Here is a 19,836-nt window from a genome sequence, read left to right as displayed (position 1 = left end):
ACACACACACACACACACACACACACACACACACACACACACACACATATTCAAATATATCGAACAACCCAAATGTCATATATATATTTTATTAAATATATACATAATAATTTACATTTTAAAATCTAGGTGCTTAGGATTTCCCTCCCTCTTCCCCCCTTGGATGACCTGGTGTGACTCAGTTTGAACTTCACATTTACCTACACTAACAAACTGCAGCTCCTGAATAACGGTGTCTACAGGATTACAATTGGAAAACACAACAAAAATTATTTCTCCCAGCAATTAATCAGATTGAACTTCACATTTACCTACACTAACAAACTGCAGCTCCTTTTTTCCAAAATCTCTTTATTTCAATTTTCTTTTTTTCCAAATAATAACAGCAGTACAATAACTCAAAAACACAAATAAACAATATAACTCAATATAACAAACACAAATAAACCCAATAACTCTGCAGGTGACTGCCTCTTTTCCAACTCTGTTGGAAAAATATGGTACAAACTACCCTCTGATATCTCATCTTTGACCACTCTCCCACTTTTTAAAAGACAACTGAAAATGTATCTCAATAAACACTGGCTTTGCTCCTGCATTAACCCAGATTAACTTTCCTTCTTTCTCTCTCATTCTCTTTTCTTCTTCCATAATTCTTTTTTTCTCTTCTCCCCATTTTCTTGATAGCTTTCCCTTTTCATAACATCTATGTAGATATATATTTTCACATATATACTGTATGACTATTGTAATCCACAAAAAAAAAAAAAAAAAAAAATTTTATTACACTTTTTGGTTTTTGCTCCTATCATAATACCTGTAATAACTTGTATTATCTACTTCTGTTTATAAATTATAACCTTGTATTGCCTCTGTTTAAACTTGTAATAACCAATGGAGCTTTTCTCCCCGGGCCTCTACTCAAAATGGACATGTATCCAGCTAGACTAGCCCGGTCAACAAATGTAAAATAAATAAAAAATAAACAAATATATATCTAAATAAAACAGACAACAATCTCATTCCGAGAAAATTTTACACACACATATATATATATGCATACAATATATACACTAGAAGTCGCTACATCATCAAGTAGAGTATGAGAATTCTTATGTTCATTTAGTCTCATAAGGGCTAGCGGAATGGGGATAGTCTATATAGAAAGTAAAGATAGAAATTCAACCATTTATTGTATGGTTAGGGAAAATATCTAGATACACATATACTAAGAGAAGGGGGGAGATGCAAGAAAACTGGTTATACTACATTTCATTTCTTATTAAAAGGTTAGCTTTCCATGTCAATTTGTGGGCGAATTTTATTTGTCAAGAATTACATCTAGTAAGTAACCCCAATATTTTTGGTAATAGTGTTTGTTTTTTTGTTTTTGAATAAACTAATTTGTGAGATGAGATATATTTGATAGCAAGATTGCTAAAATTTTCCCATGTAATTGGTGACATGAACTTCCAATTCTTTGTAATAAAGAATTTAATAAGGGCACACATCGTAATAAAGACATGTTTTAATATTTTTGGAAGTTGATTGATGTTAATGTGCAATATAGCTGTCTCTCATGTACGGGTTGATTTTTCATATCCCATCTTCTCTAATCTTACTCTCAAGGAACACCATAAATTGCGTATCTTAGTACAGTTCCACATGATATGCAAAATATCAGCTGTTTGATCCGGACAATGGGGACATATAGGTGAAAAGTTAGGATTGAATTTATTTAATTTAGATAAGGTATAATATAGATTGTTATTTACCATAATTTGTGTATATAACAGCTTCTTGAAAGGAATGAATTTGATTGTATTTTCAATGGCTAGTTTCTTATTTTCTTCAGTCAGTGATTGATTTTTCATTTGCCAATAGTTTGAAAATAATGAAGAATTCTGATGTTTTGCGCTCATTACAATTTTAAAAGTCCTAGAAATTGTTTTCCCTTTAATCGCAAGATTTTCAAGTATTAATTTAACTAAATTTATGTTCTGTAAGTCAGTGTGTATTTGTGAGAATTCAGCATTTATAAGATGGTGAAGTTGGTTAAGGATAATACTATATTTCTTAGGAAGTTTGAGTTCAAGTCTCATTTGCCCAGTGTTTCTTTCCATTGGAAATTATATATATATATATATATAGAGAGAGAGAGAGAGAGAGAGAGAGAGTCTTTCCATTGGTATATATCCCATATTGTGTAGTCTTTTATCAAGGGGTAGTTTGTTAGATTTAAGGGTTTATTATTTATTAGTAGATTAGGAGTTAGGTGTAATGGTTGTATAAGGGAAAAAGCATCAGCTAATTGCAATGATTTAAATAGTTTCTGTGTTGTAAGAATCATGTTTTTAATTAGTGGGTGTAGATTCTTCATGTATATGCTAGTCTGGTTTAAATTCAAGAATGGTAGGGATTTGATATTATAGCCAAGGGATTTCAACTGTTCCTACCAGATTTTGGTCCACTGGGGTGACCAAATATTTATATATGAGTCATAGTTTATTTGTATTAGTCTAATTCTGGTAGATTTGGGATACCATAAGAATCTTGATATAGCTTTTTCCATGGCAAGGAAGAAGTTTTGGGGAATATTTGAAAAAGTAGCATTTAATTGAAAGAGTATTCTTGGTAGAAAATTCATCTTGACAACACTAGCTTTTGACAGTAGAGACATATTGATGTTTTTCCATCTATCAATATCGTTTTGAATACTAGTCCATGTACTTAGTAGGTTATTGTTTATAATATCTTTGAAGTCCGAAGTAAATATTACTCCTAGATATTTTATCTGATAGTTTATTTTGATCTCACTCATGGGAAAGTACAATTCTTTATGACCTATAGGACTGAGGGGAAATATGTCTGACTTGTTTAAATTTAAGTTATAATTTGAAACTAGCGAGAACTCATCAATAGCTTTAAGTATTTTTGGGAGGTCAGTAGTGGGGAGTTGAAAGTATATATTTAAGTCGTCGGCAAAGGCAGAGTATATAAGATTTGTATTGTGGATTCTGGGAATATGATGAAAGTTTTTTGTGAAATAAACAGAAGGAGGGGTTCTAGATAAAGATTAAATAGGTATGGCGAAAGAGGACATCCTTGCCTTGCACCATTGGATAAGAGTATAGGGTTAGTTATACGTTTGTTTACCTGTATAGTGTAGAAGCTTTCTGATACAGAACCTGGATTATTTTAATGAATTCTTGAGGAAAACCATATAAAAGCAGTATATTAAAGAGAAAATGTAAGTTTAGTCTATCAAAAGCTTTGGTTGCATCTACTGTAAGGGCATATCTGGGGCATTTATCACTATTAAGTAGTCTTACAATGGTATCTAAGAGGAGGGTGTTGTCACTTGTTTGTCTGTTTGTCATAAAGCCCATTTGTTGTTGGAAAATAATAGAGGGGAGTATACTCTTAAGTCTATTTGCTATAACATGGGCTAATATCTTAAGATCAGTGTTTATGAGGGCTTTTGGTCTATAATTTGCTGGATCTGTTGGGTCAGAATGCAGTTTAGGAATCAACACAGTCTTGGAGTTATTTAAGTATTTGTCTGTTATACCATATTTTATTATATAGTTGAAAACTTTTAATAAAACTTTGGAGATAGGTTCCATGAGTAGCTTATAAAATTCAGATATGTATCCATCAGGCCCAGGGGATTTACCTAGTTTTAGTTTGTTTATTGCAGCATTTATCTCTTTTAATTGTAACGGTGATTTTAAGAGTTTCCTTTGATCTTCTGTAATTTGTGGAAAGTGTATATTATGTATAAAATCCTCAAATCTGTCTGTAGATGGTGATAAGGGTATATTGTATAATTTCTTATAAATATCTTCAAAAGCGTCCACTATATCTTAGTCTTTATATTTCACCTGTCCTTCATATTTTATTTCTTTGATCCTAGGAGGTCCACTTTTTATGTTAGTCTAGCTAGGAATTTTGATGGTGTTTGAGTCCATTCTGAGTATTGATACACTGACCTTAATTCTAAGAAGGAGATATTTTCTAACTAGTGTTTGTGTAATTGTTTTTGCCAATCAATTATTTTTTCCTCAAGTTCTTTAGAATATTTTTCCTGAAGTTCTAGTTCAGCAGTGTTTATTTGATACTCTAGTTCATTCTTAAGATTGTTATATTTTTTTTTGAGCCATGCAGATTTTTGAATAATAATACCCCTGATGATCGCCTTGGTAGCCGCCCATTGTATGTCATATGGAATTTTAGTGGATATAAAATCATTTTGGAGTTGGGCTAGGACATTCTGAATGTCTTGTGTTGTTTCTTGGTTTTGCATAATTTTAGGATTTAACGTCCAGGTATTGAGATAGGAAATATTTTGTTTATGGTCTTGAAAGTTTATTAAAAGTCTAATTTTGGAATGATCTGAAAGATTGTTAGAAAGGAAAGCAAGGGAAATTAGAAAAACATCTATCCTGGACCATGTTTTATGAGTGGCTGAAAAGAAAGTGAATCTTGATATTGTTTTATCATATTGAAATTTAACACAAGAGTCAACTAGTTCAAATGTATTTTGTAATTTTTCAAGTGCTGTAGTGGTAGATTGTGACTGTCTGTTTTTATTATGCGATTTATCCTTATCTAGACTTGGTAAAGCATTCCAGTCCCAACCTACAACAAACAGATGATTTGGGTACTTGGCTAATATATTAAAGATTTCATAAATGAATAGCTATTGATTTGAGCAGGGGCTATATATATTAAGAAAGAGTAATGGTTTGTTCAAAGTATGACATTCAGTAGTAAGTAATACCCATCTTCCCTTTGAGTCAGCTTCATAGGAAGTAATCTCTCCTTGGAAGGATTTATTTACTATAATGGCCAGTCCCCTGGACAAAGAATTATAATTTGCAGCAACTATTTTTCTTTTCCTTTCCCTAACCCACAGTTGGTCATCTAAGTGAGTTTCTTGCAAGAAAGTTATATCAGCCTTAGTTTGGTATGTGAGGTGCATGATTAAATTTCTTTTCTTTTTATCTACCATCCCTTTAACATTCTAAGAGTCTATAGTTATCATTTCTTATTAATATTGTTGAAGTTTCTCATTAGTTGATACTCAAAAATACAGTTATAAACTTTGTCTGTTAGTGTATTTATCTTAAGAATAAATGTTGTGACTTCTATACTCCTAAACTCTAAATAGGTGCCTAACCACCCATCCCCCTCTGTATTAGTAAATGTGCATGAGTTAAGAAACTATTATTTTTAGCAACAAGGAGTAAATATTTATCAGAGGGATGTCAATAATACCCATACTGTTCCAAATGCGAACATTCATCAGCTAACAGACTGTGCCCATCCCGCTCCTTTTGTTATTTATGTACTGCATATTCATTTTCAGACTTCTTAAAATAGTATGTTAATTGTACCCTTAGATATTATATAGAGAGAAAAAAAAAAGTAGCTTTTATAAAAAGTTTTGTAGTAACAGCAACATATTATAATTCTTAACATTTCAAGAGTTATTAAAGAATTTACAAAACAATATTTTCAAAAAACAAGTACAATATATGAACATTTAAGGAAGGCAGCACTTTAAAATTCAACAGCATTTCCATTATTCTTGCTAACAGCCACTAACTGTGGTTCTTTAAAATGTATTGGAAACTTCGTTTAACACTGCACGCACAAGCCAAACAAGCAGATCATTGTGAACTCGTATATTATTAATTAACCAGTGCCATCTACTGGACAAACAGGGGAGAAAAATGTTTTTGTACTTTCCTCATAGACACATTTAAAAGTAACTCAATGGTTATGCCAGTAGAATAATGATTATACATTTTAAACATTTAAAGAAGGCAGCACTTTAAAATTCAACAACATTTGCCTTATTCTTGCTAACAGCAACTAACTGTGGTTTTTTAAAATGTATTGAAAACTTCATTTAACCCTGCACTAGCAAAAGCCATATAAGCACATACTTGTGAACTCATATATTAATAATTAACCAGTGCCATCTACTGAACAAACAGAGAGGGAGAGAGAGAAAAAAAAGAGAAATGTTTTTGTACCTTGCTCATAGCATTTAAAAGTAACTCAATGATTATACCAGAAGAATAATGATTATACATTTTAAACATTTAAAGAAGGCAGAACTTTAAAGTTCAACAACATTTGCATTATTTTTGCTAACAACAAACTGTGGTTCTTTAACATGTATTGGAAACTTCATTTAACACTGCACTAGCAAAAGCCATACCAGCACATCATTGTGAACTCATATTATTAATTAACCAGTGCCATCTACTGAACAAACAGAGAAAAAAAAGGAGAAATGATTTTGTACCTTGCTCATAGACACACTTAAATGCAACTCAATGATTATGCCAGTAGAATAATGATTATTCATTTTAACTGAAACTACTAATGTCTAGTATTTACACTACTTAAACTATTATATCAAAGGTTATATCCCATTTTTAAATGTAGTTTAACATTCTTTTTTTGTAAGCTGTAAATGCAATTTAAAGTCATTTCTCTATGCAGTCAGTGTTAGGTAGCTTTCCAGCCTTTAAATGTAGAAGGCAGTTATTAAAAGACAGTACCTTAAGTATTACAGTGTAGCAAAAACGTTTTCTTTACAGGCAGGTAAGCAGAATTATTTAGAACACATTCCACATCCTTTTGCTTGAAGTTTCCCATAAGAGTGGTATAATTCTTCTGTCCTGTAGTTCTTTGGAGCTGTAGCACTTGTTTAGCCTTCCAAATATTTTTTGGATCAAAAGATATGAAAAGAGTATTCTCAGACAGGATTTACTTTGAAGAGATGCAGAAAGGTGGATTTTGCCTGGTCAGGTGTTTCCAGGGATATTTTTTCTTCTTTGTAATAAAATGTTAAAGTTGCAGGACATTTCATTTGGAAACGAATCTTATTTTCAATGAGGTAAGCACAGTATTTACTGAGTTTCTGTCAATTTTGTTTAATTTCTAAAGGAAGATCTTGAGTAATCGTAATTTTATGTGCTCTCCATGTAACATTCTTTTTAACTTTACAAGCTGACAGTATCTGTTGAACATGTGCTGAATTAAGCAGTCTGATGTAGATCTGTCTTGGAAGATCACTTGTTTGTGTAGGCTTTATAGCTTTGTGGGCTCTTTCAATCCCTATGTCATCCAGGAGATCTTTGTTAGTCAGAAGAGAGCTTAGTATTTCTTTTATTATTGGAATAAGTTGTGGATTATCAAAGCTCTCTGGAATACCTCTTATGATAAAATTATTTCTCTGACTTCTAGCTTCCAAGTCTAGCATTTTTTGCTGTAATTCTTTAATTATGGTGTCATTGGTTTGTGCTTTTTGTTACAGTTCATTTATTTTTAGCTCATTGTCCATAACTTTAACTTCATCTTGTTCTAGCCTAAGCACAATCTGGTCCAGTGTTAGTAAAGGTTGTAAAGCAGTTTTCAGATCCTCCAGTGTTAAATGTTGTTCCTGTTTTAATCTTTGACACATTTTACCAGCTTCTTGTTGTTGCTTGTTAATTTTTTGCTTTTTAGCAGTGGTTTCTTTCTCAGGAGTAGTAATTGCAGACAATTTATTTTTTTGTGATTAGTTTCCATCCGATCTGGCTGATTCTCCATTAATCTTGTATAGTTAGATTCCTAGTAGTACTGCAGAAGTTTAAATAAGTTTTGTTATGAAAGTTGTTTTTCTTCTTACTTTCCTCTTATTAGGCCTGCTGGTCTTGAAGAATTCACACCATGTGGTACAGGGCTCTGTTTCCAACAAGTAATTATTTTTGCTTCAGAATGAGAGAATTTTTGAAAAATAAAGATGAAACAAGTAAGTACTCGTACTTCTGCTTTAATCCATTGATGTTTGGCATAGTTTTCCCAAGCGATGCGCTGGTTTGAAGTCAGATTATAGTATAGGAATGCAGGAGCTGCACTGTCAGTGTGCTTACAGGCTGTCCACCATTTTGGAATTGCAACAAACTGCAGCTCCTGACTAACGGTGTCTACAGGATTACAATTGGAAACGCAACAAAAATTGTTTCTCCCAGCAATTAATCAGATTGAACTTCATTTTTACCTACACTGACAAACTGCAGCTCCTGAATAACGGTGTCTACAGGACTGCAAATGGAAACACAACAAAAATTGTTTCTCCCAGCAATTAATCAGAGTAGGTTACACACACAAAAAGCATTTGTTAAGCATTCTCTTACAGTGCTGTGTAATTAAGCAAGTCACCATTTTGGTCAGCCATAGGGCTCTTTTCTACTTGAGTGTTTGCCTCCCTCCCCTGTAACTAAAGTACACTGACTCTTATATTTGTCTCTGACCCTAATTTTTACAGGTATAATTTACACCTTTCTGGCTTTCTAACACTCAGACATAGATTCCTGTTGAAAGTTTTACTTACTTGTCTGACATTTGAACAAGTAACCCTTGTAATAATCCTCAAAATTGTATACTGTTTGTCTGTCTTTCCTGCTAAACATAAGTAAAATTAAAGTGCTTGAGTGCAAGTAACATTACAGTGCTGAGTGCAGATTTTAGGCCCTTACATTCAACTTACCTCTGGTGTGGTGTCAGTCAATCAAGGTATTCCTCTAACCACTCCTACTGCCTTCTCTTTTCCCCACCTCCTCTTTCCTCATACAGGTTAAATTGCTACAACTTAGTACAATCATTGGTTCATCCCTGCTCCTCGTGCTGCTACATTTATTGGTAATAGACCACACCCCAATTTTTTTTGTTTTAAACCAATCAGTATCAACTTGTCACTCAACAGCACCACTCTCAACCTGATACCACCAGTCCTCCAACTCTACTATTCCTTTTGCCTAAGTTTCAAGTACCATTCAGTAGGTGTGCTATCACCCAATATAGTCTTATTAACTCTATTTCTACCTCTTTTACTCATCCCATATCTCCTAACTGCCTACAAATATCAGGATCACCCAGGTTTCCACTACCCTAAATTCCAAACATCCATCCCATCTACAACAGATAATAATGCACCCTTACTCACTCCCCTTATGCTTACCTCCTTAACCCCTAAATACTACCATCATACTAGACCTAGTTACATTAGTCATAAAACTAGACATTATTACAAAACTTTATTCAAAAGCTTAAAACTCATACTCAGGATACGCTACAACCTTACAAAGGATGGCGACATCCACCCAAACCCTGGTCCATCCCCACCTGTTGGCCCTAATCCCCCTACTATATCCCCTACCACCATAGCTCCAACAAACAGACCTTCTAGCTCACTGCTGGCCTGCCAGCTAAACATTAGGAGCATAAATAACAAAACTTAGCACCTGCATGCCTGCTTAGCTGTTCATTCCTCAGATATATTATGCCTAACAGAAACGTGGCTGAAGCTTGCCGCCAAGGACCATGAGATTCTGCCACCAGGGTATAGTATGTTTCGACTGGACCATACCACCAGAAAGGGTGGTGGGGTAGCCATACTTTACAAGTCTACCCTATCTGTCAGCATAGACACCCAACAACCACCCCAGTTCAATAATGCTGAAATTCTTATCTCAAAACTACAAATTAACAAAAGCAAAAATGTAAACATTGTTTGTGTCTACATTCCCCCAGAGAGGAACACAGAAACCTTAGCAGACTTCTTATATTGGTTATCCAATAACCACCCCCAAGAAACAATTGTTCCTGAGGATTTCAACATTGACTGGAACACTTGCTCTTGTGAAACCCTCACAACCCACATAAACCTCTATGGATTTTCTCAAATCATAACCTCCCACACCAGTACAGGAAAACTCAATAACAAGGAAAGTACCATAGACTGGATACTCGTCAATACTCATCTTTAATCTTATAAATCAGGCACTTTGCCTGATGACCTAAGGGACTACTGTCTCACCTATGTAATCAAGCTCAAAGTAGACTGCTCCTACCAACCCACCTATAGAACATTAAGAAACAACAAGAATTATATTCTCACCAAGTTTCAAAATGAACTTAAGGCATGCAACTGGTCAGTACTAAAACGTCTCCCCCTAGATGAAGCAGTAGCATACTTTAACACCAAATTCCTTGCTATTCTTAACTCCCATGCCTCCAGCCGCTCTATTAGAACCAACGTTAATATTGCGCCATGGCTTTCTAAAGATACCAAAACCAAAATTTCACTCAGAAACAAAGCATGGGCCACCTACCGAAAAACAAAAGTCCCACTTGAGCAACTAAGATTAAGACAGCTACGGAATGACACCAAAAAATCCATAACCTTAGACAAAAAGAATCACTACTACCATCTGCTGCAAAAACACCAAAACAAACCTCAAAAGTTCTGGGCAGGAATAAACAAACTACTCCACCCAGGCCAAACCACCACTCCACCCCCCCTCAGCTTCCCAACAAAAATCCCCAGTAGACATTGCTAATAACTTCAACAGCTTCTTCACAGAGACTATCCAGTCTCTAGCCAGCCAACTCTCTCCCAATGGCTCTAATTCTAATGTAGCCACACCCAGTACCCAAACATACTTTAACTTCCAACCTGTTCCTACTCAACTTATTCATGCCCTACTTAAGAAACTAAGACTCACCACCCTGGCTGCCGACCTCCTCCCAGAAGACTATCTGCAAAAGGCTGCTGACACCATAGCCTACCCCATCTCTATCTTGATCAACAGAGCTATATCTGAAGCTACTGTACCCACTATATGGAAAATCTTTCATGTCATACCTCTCCATAAAGGAGGTAGTTCCACTGAACTTTCAAACTTTAGATCCATAGCTATTCTGTCACCTCTAGCTAAAATTATGGAGAAGTGTGTACACATACAGCTCATGCACTACCTCACACAGAACAAGCTGTTGTCCAACTTTCAGCATGGCTTTAAGCCACACCACAGTACTACTTCTGCCCTCCTCTCTTTCTCTAACGTCATTAACCACAACTGCAATAATAAACTATCCTCAGCACTCTTTCTATATCTATCCAAGGCTTTTGACATGGTTAACCACAAAATGCTTATAAATACCTTGAAGGCCTTCTCCTTAAACAACCATGCACTCCAATGGTTTCAATCCTACCTGCAGGGCAGGCAACAGGCAGTCCTATGGCAGGACAAGCTATCATCTCGCCTACCTATCACATTAGGAGTTTCCCAGGGCTCGATACTAGGACCCTTTCTTTTCTCCATCTTTATCAACGACCTTCATTCAGTCATCACAGATGCTACCTGCATTCAATATGCGGATGACTCCACCTTGATTTGTTCTGACACCTCACCAGCTACTTTATTCACATTAACCCAAAGTACCTTCAATACAGTGGAGAAATGGCTCTCCAATCAACATCTAACCCTAAACCCCAACAAAACTACATCTCCCCAGAAGCCCAGACTAAGCAACTGGGTGTCATAGTTTATAACTTGAAGTTTGATCCTCATATCAATCAAACTATCAAAACCATTAATAAAAAACTTGTCTCTCTTTACAGAATCAAACTTTCCTTACCCCACTTGCTAGAACTGCAATTGCCCGTTCCCATCTGCTATCAACTCTTCTCTATGCCTCAGCTCTATTATCCAACTTAAACAAAACAGATCTTAATAAATTATCATCCTGCTATAACCACATTGCCAGATTTGCTGCTGGCACAGCCTACCGGACACACCAATGTCACAACCTAAATCGCCTAGGATGGCTTGAACTGCCAAGCCTACTGCAGTTCAACCAGCTAATAGTGGCACATAAAGTTCTTTACCAACCAGAAAATACACTGCACTAAAAAATATTATCAGCCCCTACACCAGCACCTGGCCACTGCGATCATCCACTAGACTCCTAGTTCAAACATACAAATCCAACTACTCAGCTAGAGACTCTCTGTTTGCCAACTCTGTTGGAAAAATATGGAACAGACTCCCAACTGACTTGACCGTAGAACCCTCACTAACTCAATTCAAAAACAAACTCAAGAAATACTTCAAAACTCATTGGTTATGTTCTTGCACTAACCCCGACTAGTGACCTCTCTATTTCTTAGGTGCCTTACCTTCAACTACTTCTACCTTTTTTCTACCACACCATTTCAGGAAGGGTCAATTGTACAACTACTGCTCAGTGTGTCTTAAACCTGAATGTAATGTTATGTATGTTTAACTTTGAAAATAATGTTATGGTATGTAAAGTGTTTTATAATAAGTACTATATGTGCTAAATGCTAGTATTGCTTATGACTGTAATCTGCTTGAAACTAGCATTTACTAAATGTTCAATGTGTATTATTATCTTGGAGCTTTTCTCCCCGGGCCTCTGCTGAAAATGGACATGTATCCAGTCGGACTATCCCGGTCAACAAATGTAAAATATATATATATATATATATATATATATATATATATATATATATATGTATGTATATGTATATACACACACATATGTATACATACGCGCGCACACACACACATATTCAAATATATCTAACAACCCAAATGTCAGTGTACACAATGTCATTGACACATCTGTCGACATGCTACTCTCACTGCCTGCAAAAATAAGAAAACATTGTTTTTTGCAGGGGGCCAAGCCACCCTTCAACTCCCACACCTACTGATAAACCGAAGATCTCACAAGTTTCAGGGAAAGGCATATTTACCAACCCGGAGAATCAGACAATCTACAACACCTGCCGACCATTTATTTAATTGAACAAATGATGTTGATTAAACAGATGTCAACAAAATATTAGTTCGATAAAAACAAAGGATACCATACTCAAACACACACAGATATACATATACATATGAAGACAGAGCAATATATACTGATTGAAGGTAGTTTTATACAATACATGGTGCATATATCTATCTATACCTAGACAGATATATATATATATATATATATATAGATAGATACACACACACATGGCTAGGCTTATAGAGACCTTTGGGGCAATAGCCCAGTAACCACCTATGAACCTAACAACCCTACAGCCAGTTCATTAACATACAATAGATCCTGTTCAGTTCATCAGTTCCTCTAGTAAGTTGTTAGGTTGTAGCCAGTGTAAGTCCTGTTTCCACACAACAGCAAGTCTGCTGGTGTCTCTACAGCACACTGGCCTTAAAAGAGAACCACACCCAAAAACTGAAAAAAAAAATATTTTTCAGCAAATCTTGAAATTTTTCTGCAATACTAATTTCTCTGCATCAAAGTAAATGGTTACTAATATGTTCTAATATGCTTTATCACAAAATGATCTGAAGAAGGCTGCCATGGCTAGCCAATTCTGTTCTACAGTCAGTTCCTTTGCCTTCCTGATGTCATGTGAGAGGGACAGAAAGAAAACCCTATAACGAGGGGATCATTTACAGTGGTTTCATCTCTCATCAGTTTACAACACTGCTGTGACTGTTCACTTTTCACTGTCAGCATCCATCCTCACTTTTACTTTGCTTCATTTGACTTTCATTAGTGGCCATCTCTGTAATGTAACTGAGTTAGTTATTCTTTTCAAAGTAACAACTGTAGTTTAGGGTTCAAAGCATGAGAAATCCGATCCCTGTGATTAATAGGTGTTACTTGGGTTGAGATGGTTTGTGCTGAGTTCACAGTTTTGAATATTGTAGTTAGAATTAAAGCCTTTGATATTAATCTTCTTTCCTCAGCTCACTGACTTGTCTCAACAAAACAATGTATGTTGTTGTTGTCTTTTCGGCTTTTCCTGGTTAGGGGTCACCACAGCGGAACTCCGGTCTGCTAATGATTGGCAGTAGATTTTTATGGTGCCGAGTTGCCAGCCTGACACCCAACCTTCAACGAAGGCACGCACATTCACGCATGTCTTTCGGAGGCCACTCGACCGCGGGGAGGACATGCAGACTCCACACAGAAGGCGCTTCAGCCAAGAACTGAAAAGGAGAACCTCTTGCTGTGAGGCAACAATGCTACCACTGTACCACCGCGGCTTACCTGCAATATTATAGGTAAATATGGTGTTACTAAAAGTTAGGAAGCTAAATAAATGCTGCATATTATTTGCAATTTGAATGTTTGCAGATAACATTTATGCTATCCAATATAAACAAGCCACAACTTTTTATTCCAGTGCTGCTGTAAGTGCATCCCAGTAATAAAGTACTTATTCCCTTGGGTTTTATACTAATAAAGTACTTATTCCCTTGGGTTTTATTCTGGCATAGTCACTGCACTGAATCCAAGCCGATCATCAAAAATACTACAACAAAAGAAAAAACAGAAGAAACATGTACTTTTACAGAAATTACATTGTAGAAAAAATGCAAAATCAAATACTGACAAAAACTAAGAAAAAGGTGAACATATTCGCTTTCTTTGTGGCACTGAGTTTTGTTAAAGGGAAACAAATTTGCATCTGAAAACTAAGTTTGAAAGCTCTGCCTTTGTTCAGACTCCAAGTTACACTGTTTATCTGAGATGTGATGCTGGCAATCTGTAACTGAGAAAGCACATTTAAATGTCATTTTTAAGAGGCATTGTTTTCTCAATGGCTCTGTAGTTGGGATAAATGGCTTAACCTAATCACTCTGCCACTCGTACTAACTTTTGTGCACCAGATGAGAGAAATGCAGGAAAGAAAGAAAGGCAGACACAATTATTAAATTTTTTTTTCTGTATGTGAAGTGTTTAGTGTTGAATCACTGGGAAGCAAAACCACTTTTTGGTAAGAAAAATGTTGAATTTTAGGTGGAGTTTTCCTTTAAATAAATACTCCTGCAATACCTTTAAATTCCTGCAGAGGTCAGTGGTACAACAGCCTTACTAAACCCCTCCTCCATCTTATGGTGGTTAAGCCAGCAACTACTACTCACATCCATCCTAGTTGCCACAGATCTTCTTAAGTTTGTAATTTTGTGCAGGACATTCCCCAGTTTCTTTTTTTTTCATCATGTTACTTCAATGAAAATGGCATCAAAACTGGGAACAAAATGGCATTTGTACTCAAAAAACTCTCTTAAAAAATGTACCTTCTAAGAGGAAGCCTTTGGGAGGACTAACATTCAACCAGTCTCGGCAAAATGATGTTTCTTCCAATTTGTTTATAAACTCGAATTGGCATGGCACCTGCCCATCATTATGTATTGTTAACGTCTGAGTTTGCAGCTGCATGAACTTTACATTCTTGAAGTGAAACTGAAGAAAAGAAAAGAAAGAAAGAAAAATTCAATTTCATCTCTCTGAAAAAGACATGCTTAAAAATATTTTCTTGACAAGATACCTATTCGCTAGGCTCAGATTAAACAATTTTAGCCTTCAATATCTTATCCCAGGAATCAAGGACAAAGACCAGTGATACAGACAAAGAATGAAAACGCAGATAAACTTTAAAATACTTTTTCACTTAGGAAACCAATAGGATAACAAGACAAACACTACATTATATAACCTGAAGTACTGATAGTCCATAACATCACTTAATGATTTTATTTCAACTGCTTTATCAGAAAACATAGGTTTCATAGCAGGAAGAATTGTTATCTAAAATCCATATCTCACTGAAATCAGGGACAGCTCTAGGAGATGAAACCATTTACTCTAGTAACATGCTTACAAAGAAATGACAACTTAGAACATTTTAAGCAAGTCCAGTGACTTAAAAATACTTTCATCTGTTTGTGTTTAGCAATATTACTCTTTTCAACCGTTCACGGCATTGCTTTAAATAACAGAACATACACTCATGTATGTCAGCTTCTTACCCATTTAAACTTGTTCGACAGGTGGCATTTTGGCATAATGGTTAATAGGTTCATAGATTAGGTTCATAGATAGGTGGTTGCCTTACAGACACAAGGTGCAGGGTTTGATTCACACATTGGGTAACTGGCTAGACTTAAAATGGTCCATAAGAGCAGTTAGCCTAGTACTAACCTATGAACCTACAATGATACCTGTGCTTCTTCCATGCTTATTAATGGCTCTCCCTTTCCCTCTGCTGGTCTTACAAAAAAGGCATAACATGCTGCTACCCAGGCACTTTAGGTGAAGTTCTGTTTGACTTGCTATTAGCTATGGCGGCTTAGGCCAAGACCCCTAACAAACTGTGACTACAAACAAATAAAACAAACATCAAAAATCTGAGGGGAACGCTATTCCTAAGGAGTTATATGTAAATGATACAACACTATCAACTTTAAAGAGTATGGAAACCCACCTAAACATCCTGCTTTATTTTCCAAATGTTGAATCACTTCATTATCTTAAATACTGCACTTTGAACTTTATCTAATACTTTTCTTATTCTACTTATCAACTGCTTCTAAGTGGTTTATATTCTGCTATGTCCTCCCTCCTTTCTCTCTCTCCAACTTTTTATTCTACTGTTCCTGCCTCTTATAAATTTTTAATAAAAAAAACTGCCTGACCTACTTACTTTTCTAACTACCATATTCCCCAACAGCTAAACTGCTATTATTCTTAATGTCAACATTTCTAAATTGTGGTACTGTCTCAGTACCCTGCATTGTATAACTCACTGATTTGAATAGAACCCACACTGTGAGGGTGGCAGGCATGGCTCACAGTAAATGAAAGTAGCCAAATGCGTACCATGAGGTTCCACTCTGGGATCTTTGTAAAAGGGGTACATTTCTCTGATCTCTAAATCAGAAATGCTGGTTAATCAAATTGTCGACGATACTAAACTGTGCGTTACACTTGAATCATCTACTGATATGCAGAAGCTATAAGGTGAACTTACACACTTTAATAGCTGGTTGAGCTAAAATTAAATGCTAAAAAATGCAGTATTGTTGCATTTGACAAACAAACCCTTCACATGGAAAACACCACACTCTAAAACTCAGATGTTGTGAGACCTTACAACATGGATAGATAACTCCCTCTCCTTTGGCCATCATGTTCATTCATAAGCCTATGTTTGGCTTTCGCCCTTTCCACCCATTTTAAATTAATTTGCCCTTATGCCCTTTTTATACTGTGCCTCTGTCTAACTCTGACACAGAGTGAGACATAGGATATAAACTAAAACCTATCTCCTATCTCCCCAATATTCTCTTGAGAGAGTTGAAGAGAGTCAATGGGACTCTGCCTAAACCTGACTGGGATTTTTATTCAAGAGCCTCTGAGCCTCTACAGTGAATCGTCCCTCCAGCATGTTATTTTTATTTCAGTGCTGAGGGTCTAAGTCTCGAGCGGTAGCTCGATGGGATTGGATTTTATTCCAGTTGATCAGGGCTTAGCAGGTGCAGTGCCCCTGAGTAGAGCTGGTATGCCACTGAGTAGAGCTGGAGTTTCTTTGAGCAGGCCACATGGCTCGGCATCTTTTCTTTTTTGGGGTCTTGTGAGGTTGTTTTTGGTGTCTGGTCCACAGTTGGGGTGGGGTATTGGTACATCCAAAAAAGGCATTGTACTCAATGATGAGAGGCCTGATGAGGATAAAGAAGGCTAATGACCCCCCCTTCTATAGGTGGGCCCTTCATGATTAGGTTTTTACCTATAATGTTTTCAAATACTTTGGCCACGTGGTTTATCAAATGAGAGATTGCTATCAACTTGGGTCCCCATTTTTAAACTTATCTTCTGTACACCCATGATGTGGGCACTTGGGGTAATTTTTTAGCTTTTTGTTTTGGGCTTAGGCTGAGGCCACCTCTCTGGCACCTATGAGGCCCTTGGATGAGGCCTGTTGTCGGCTGAGAGTCGATTATGGTGCCCAGTTTGCAGTCATTGGTGACTTTGTCAGCACAGTCAGTCACAGGCCTGTTGTCCTGTCTTTCTGAGAATCTGAGAAATATATATAGGACTGAGCCTTTGGAGCTCCACTTGTGAGCCTTTTGGACTCTGGTGGGAGTCTTACAATTCTCTTACATAACCATGTGTGGGGTTCTCCATGTTTCAGTTTGCAACCCATCCAGTGACATATGGGTTTATATTTGGGTTTATATTATCTCTGTAATGCCCGAGTGGTATATGCATCAAGGCTTTTTTAGCAGAAGGGTTGTAGGGAGTGTGTGACCTTCCCTGCCCACCTTGGGCCTTGTGTTGACCAAAGAAATCATTTTCACCAGGTTTACAGAGGCAAGAGGCTTAACAGCTAACAGGGTAAGGACAGTGTCTGATGTCTGTCCCAATATCTTTAATTGAGGTCCATGATGATCCCATCATAGATTTTGCAGACCAAGCTACAAGCTATTTATGGTCAGGCTTATAATATCTGTTGAGGGGCATTGAGGCTTTTGTAGAGAGGAGGGAGCACTGTGTTGCTACGCTACTCTTTGGGTACATATCCTTGGGTTTTTGCACTGAACCTGTCAGCTAGATGTTGGCAATGTCTGATTTTTGATGTATTTTTTTTGTTTTTTTTGACTAATTCTGATATATCTGGGGAATTCCAGGTTCCTAACATAACTAAAGAAAAGAAAGTCCTTATCCTTAGTTAGTGTGCCCAATTTTTTTTCTCTCTAAGCCTTTAGACGATTTTTTAGTGTGCCCCATTTTTTTGCTAATACTGATCAGAGATGCTTCCTTTTGGGATTTTGCTCTATCATGTAGTAGTTTCCTCCTTGAACCAGGTTTCTCAAGGCATGATATCGGAGGAAAGGCATCTATGAGTTTAGACTTCATGCTGATAGTATTACTCTTTAGTTTCTTATCCAGTATTACTCAGTATTTATCCCATGTGATACTTTTTGAGCCTTTAAAAAGGCACTTTGGGGAAGCAAGAGCCTTTTTTTGCCATCCAAAGCCCAGGGTGACAGGCAGTAAGCCGCCTTAAAGAAAAGCATCGTGGTTGTCGAGCATGTCATCCCAGGCTGACAGGCATTGATCCCCTTTGAATGACACCACACTTAAGCCAATTGTTGAAATACAGGACATGACATGGACATTTTCAGAGTGTACTTCTGCCTTGGAGTGACCTGCATATGTGGCAGATGTGATCGATCCTAAGCAGCAGCGCCCACCGTGACCTTGTCCTTGTTCAGCCTGGTGAGTGGGACGTCAGTGTGCCTGACGATAGAGTTGCAACAGTGGTCAGGAAATCTTTCAGCCAGGCACAATTGAGCACAAAGGATATTTCTTCCAAGTACAGAAAAGTCTTGACCCCTCTATATTCTGCACTGATCAGGTCCATCATACAATGGATGTACTTCCTACACATATCAATTAGTTAGAGAAATCCCAAAGGCTCTTGACAAAAAAGATCACAGGACTAAAAGATCTGATAACCAATAAACACTAAAGAACTACTTTTTACAAACAAAACAAAAAAAGCACACCAAATCCCACATTAATGTATTGATACATAGATTAACAGAAAAGTCCACATACGAGTTTATTGATAAAAAAAAATAGATACTTTTGTCTCACTATAGAAAGGCAAAGGACTTCATCAGAGTTAAAAAAAGACATCCGCTTCCCCCTTCTTAAATATATCAATCAAAAATGGTTTCACGGCATAGGGGATAGGAATGGGCTCTACCTTACTAAGTGATGTACCAGATGACTGACATATTATACATTTTGACTGTGATCTCATCTCCTGGGCAGGCGATCCTGAAAGGCCTACAATGCTAGGACCACCCACATCTCCAGAACATTGATCTGAAGCTTCACCTCAGTGTGGGACCAAGTATCCTGGACTGTTCTCCTTCAAAATGCCCTTCCATTCCAGAAGGGAGGTGTCCATGGTCACTGTGGCCTGCAGAAAAGGAACCACAAAGGGATGACATGAAGAACTAGAGGGGAAGATATTCACCACTGAAGATGGCTTTCACAAATTGTGATGAGCTGGACTGGGTAATCCATCAGCTGATGAAGAATTGATCACTAGACCGTCTCAGTCAACTGGAGTATTCTCATGTA

General features: G+C 36.7%; 1 protein-coding gene across 4 annotated transcripts in view; it reads right to left on the bottom strand.

The window, feature by feature from the left end:
• Nucleotides 1-19,836, bottom strand: part of INPP5B (inositol polyphosphate-5-phosphatase B) — a 2,334,801-nt gene that overhangs the window by 209,431 nt on the left and 2,105,534 nt on the right. For all 4 annotated transcript variants that reach the window (XM_044083533.1, XM_044083543.1, XM_044083552.1 and 1 more), the window contains one exon: nucleotides 14,979-15,144. In XM_044083533.1, coding sequence (XP_043939468.1) covers nucleotides 14,979-15,144 — 166 coding nt within the window. The remainder of the gene's footprint in view (nucleotides 1-14,978; nucleotides 15,145-19,836) is intronic.

The sequence above is a fragment of the Protopterus annectens genome, chromosome 1.part1 (genome assembly GCF_019279795.1).
Source record: "Protopterus annectens isolate FY-2018-M chromosome 1.part1, PAN1.0, whole genome shotgun sequence".
Classification (NCBI taxonomy): Eukaryota; Metazoa; Chordata; order Ceratodontiformes; family Protopteridae; genus Protopterus; species Protopterus annectens.
This window is presented reverse-complemented; position numbering and strand designations above follow the sequence as displayed.